Source organism: Entamoeba nuttalli, assembly GCF_000257125.1.
Source record: "Entamoeba nuttalli P19 unplaced genomic scaffold asmbl_4057, whole genome shotgun sequence".
NCBI lineage: Eukaryota > Evosea > Mastigamoebida > Endamoebidae > Entamoeba > Entamoeba nuttalli.
The window spans coordinates 1-2,072 of NW_008576526.1; the positions used below are offsets into that span (position 1 = coordinate 1).

General features: G+C 27.7%; 2 protein-coding genes across 2 annotated transcripts; one reads left to right on the forward strand and one right to left on the reverse strand.

Moving 5' to 3' along the window:
* Positions 1-27: 27 nt before the first annotated feature.
* On the reverse strand, positions 28-951 carry ENU1_091340 (WD domain, G-beta repeat-containing protein; the record flags this gene model as incomplete). The annotated part of the gene is made up of 1 exon (XM_008859031.1): positions 28-951. One exon carries the CDS (start codon positions 949-951, stop codon positions 28-30), a length of 924 nt encoding a protein of 307 aa, XP_008857253.1.
* A 115-nt stretch (positions 952-1,066) lies between these two features.
* On the forward strand, positions 1,067-1,846 carry ENU1_091350 (hypothetical protein; the record flags this gene model as incomplete). The annotated part of the gene is made up of 1 exon (XM_008859032.1): positions 1,067-1,846. One exon carries the CDS (start codon positions 1,067-1,069, stop codon positions 1,844-1,846), a length of 780 nt encoding a protein of 259 aa, XP_008857254.1.
* Between the last annotated feature and the right edge of the window lie 226 nt (positions 1,847-2,072).

Below are 2,072 nucleotides of genomic sequence, written 5' to 3' on the forward strand. Positions count from 1 at the left end.
TGATAAAAACAAAAAAAAAATATGAAATTAAGCAACAACTTTATCATGTAATGCAAGACAAACAACTCCTTTTTCATGAACTGCATATGTCTGAATTGCCTCTCCACTTTTTAAATCCCAAAGTTTTGCAGTTGTATCAGTTGAAGCTGAAATGAGGTATTCACTATTATTACTAAAAGTAATATCCCACACCCATCCATTATGACCATTTAAAGTTTGAACCAATGAATAGTTTTGTTTTACTTTCCATATTTTAATTGTTCTATCAGCTGATGCTGTTGCTAAATTCAATGTGTTTGGAGAATATTTACAACATGTTCCAAAAGTAGAATGTGCTTCAAAAGAAGTAATTAAAGATAAAGTACCAATTGTACTTTCTTGAGTTAAATTAGTTGAATAAATGAAGCATTTTCCATGAGTTGCTAATACAGCAACATTTAATCCATCAGCAGTAATATCAACAGACTGAATTGATTGATTTAATTCAGGGATTATTTCTTGACTAATAACATTATTTCTTGTATCCCAAACACATAATCTTCCATCTTGTAAACCAACAATTATTTCAGATTGATTAGGATGTAATGCAATACAATTACAAGGAGATCCAAATGATATATCTCTAAATGTTGAACAAGTTCGTGGTTCCCATGTTTTTGCTGTTCCATCTTCAGAACAAGTATAAATGTATTGACCTTCTCTTGAAATTCCAATTCCACACACATTTGCTTTATGTCCTTCATAAGATTTTACAGGAGCAACCATTTTAGAATTTAAATCCCAAATTTTGACTTGAGGATTACTTGCAACAGCAAGGTATGATCTATCTGGACTAATAACCATTTTATTCATTGTTTGTTCAAATGTTATTCTTTTAGAAGGTACTCCAGTTGATATATCCCAACAATTAATAGTATCGTCATATCCTCCCGTGAATAACAAAGAAGCCATAATTTGTTTTATAAAGTTCTTTTTTCTTCTTTATAATCTTTTAATTTTTATGATTAATAATAAATCAGAAACAATCTTTTTGTCTAAGAGAAAAGAAAAGAACTTAAAATGATTAATGAAGAAATTCTTAGCTTATTTAGCTCGATACGGAACTCCAGTATGTCTCACAATTTCTGGAATTCTTTCAATCCTTGTTATTATTCCATTTGGATTTGGATTACCAAGTCATACCTTTGATGAAAAAACAAATACAAACTTAGCAGGAAAGAATACAGGAAAATTATCATGCTCTGATTATTTTATAGACAACACTCATGCTATTTATTATACATTACCAAATATTGATTATCACTTTCAATGTGGATATTCTGTATTTAATATTATTCTTACATTTTTATTTGAAATTATTAGTGTAGTTGAAATTGTATTATTCTGGGTATTTGTTTTAGTTTGGAGAAAAAAGAAATTAATAACATTTATTGTGTATTGTTGTTTACTTGTACCAATAATTATGCAATGTTATTTATTGGTTCATCATTGTTCAGAAATTCATGAAGGACGTAAGTCATGTAGAAAAGCAAAAGTAGATGCTCAAGCTGAATGTTCTATTCTTCCATTTGTATTTACACCAGTAGTTGATAGTTTTAATGTTGTTTTCTTATTTATTGGAACTGGATTAGGAACAGTTTTATATTTCTGTAGACCACGAGTAAATAAAGCACTTGATGTTGGAAATACTGATGGGGAATATAAAAAAGGTCTTGTTGAAGGAAAAAAAGGTAAATCTAAAAAAGTTGAAGAAGAAGAAGAAGATCCAATTAAAGATATTAAGAATGCAGCAACTGGTATTGCTGTAAGTGGTATGATTGATTTTACAAAATTTGCTTCAAAATAATCCAAATTTTCTTAAAGGAAAAGGGTTTTTATTTTTGATTTGAAAGAACTATCAAGAGAAAAACTATGATTGATTAAAGATAAAAGATAAAAGAATGAGTATAGTGTTTAATTCTAAGTTAAAATCAATTTTAATAGGAGGTAGTGTTATTATATTTTTCTTCTATTTTATTATATCGTTATTTATTAGAGTTTGTCTTTTATAATAAATAAAAAGAAAAAAAAAA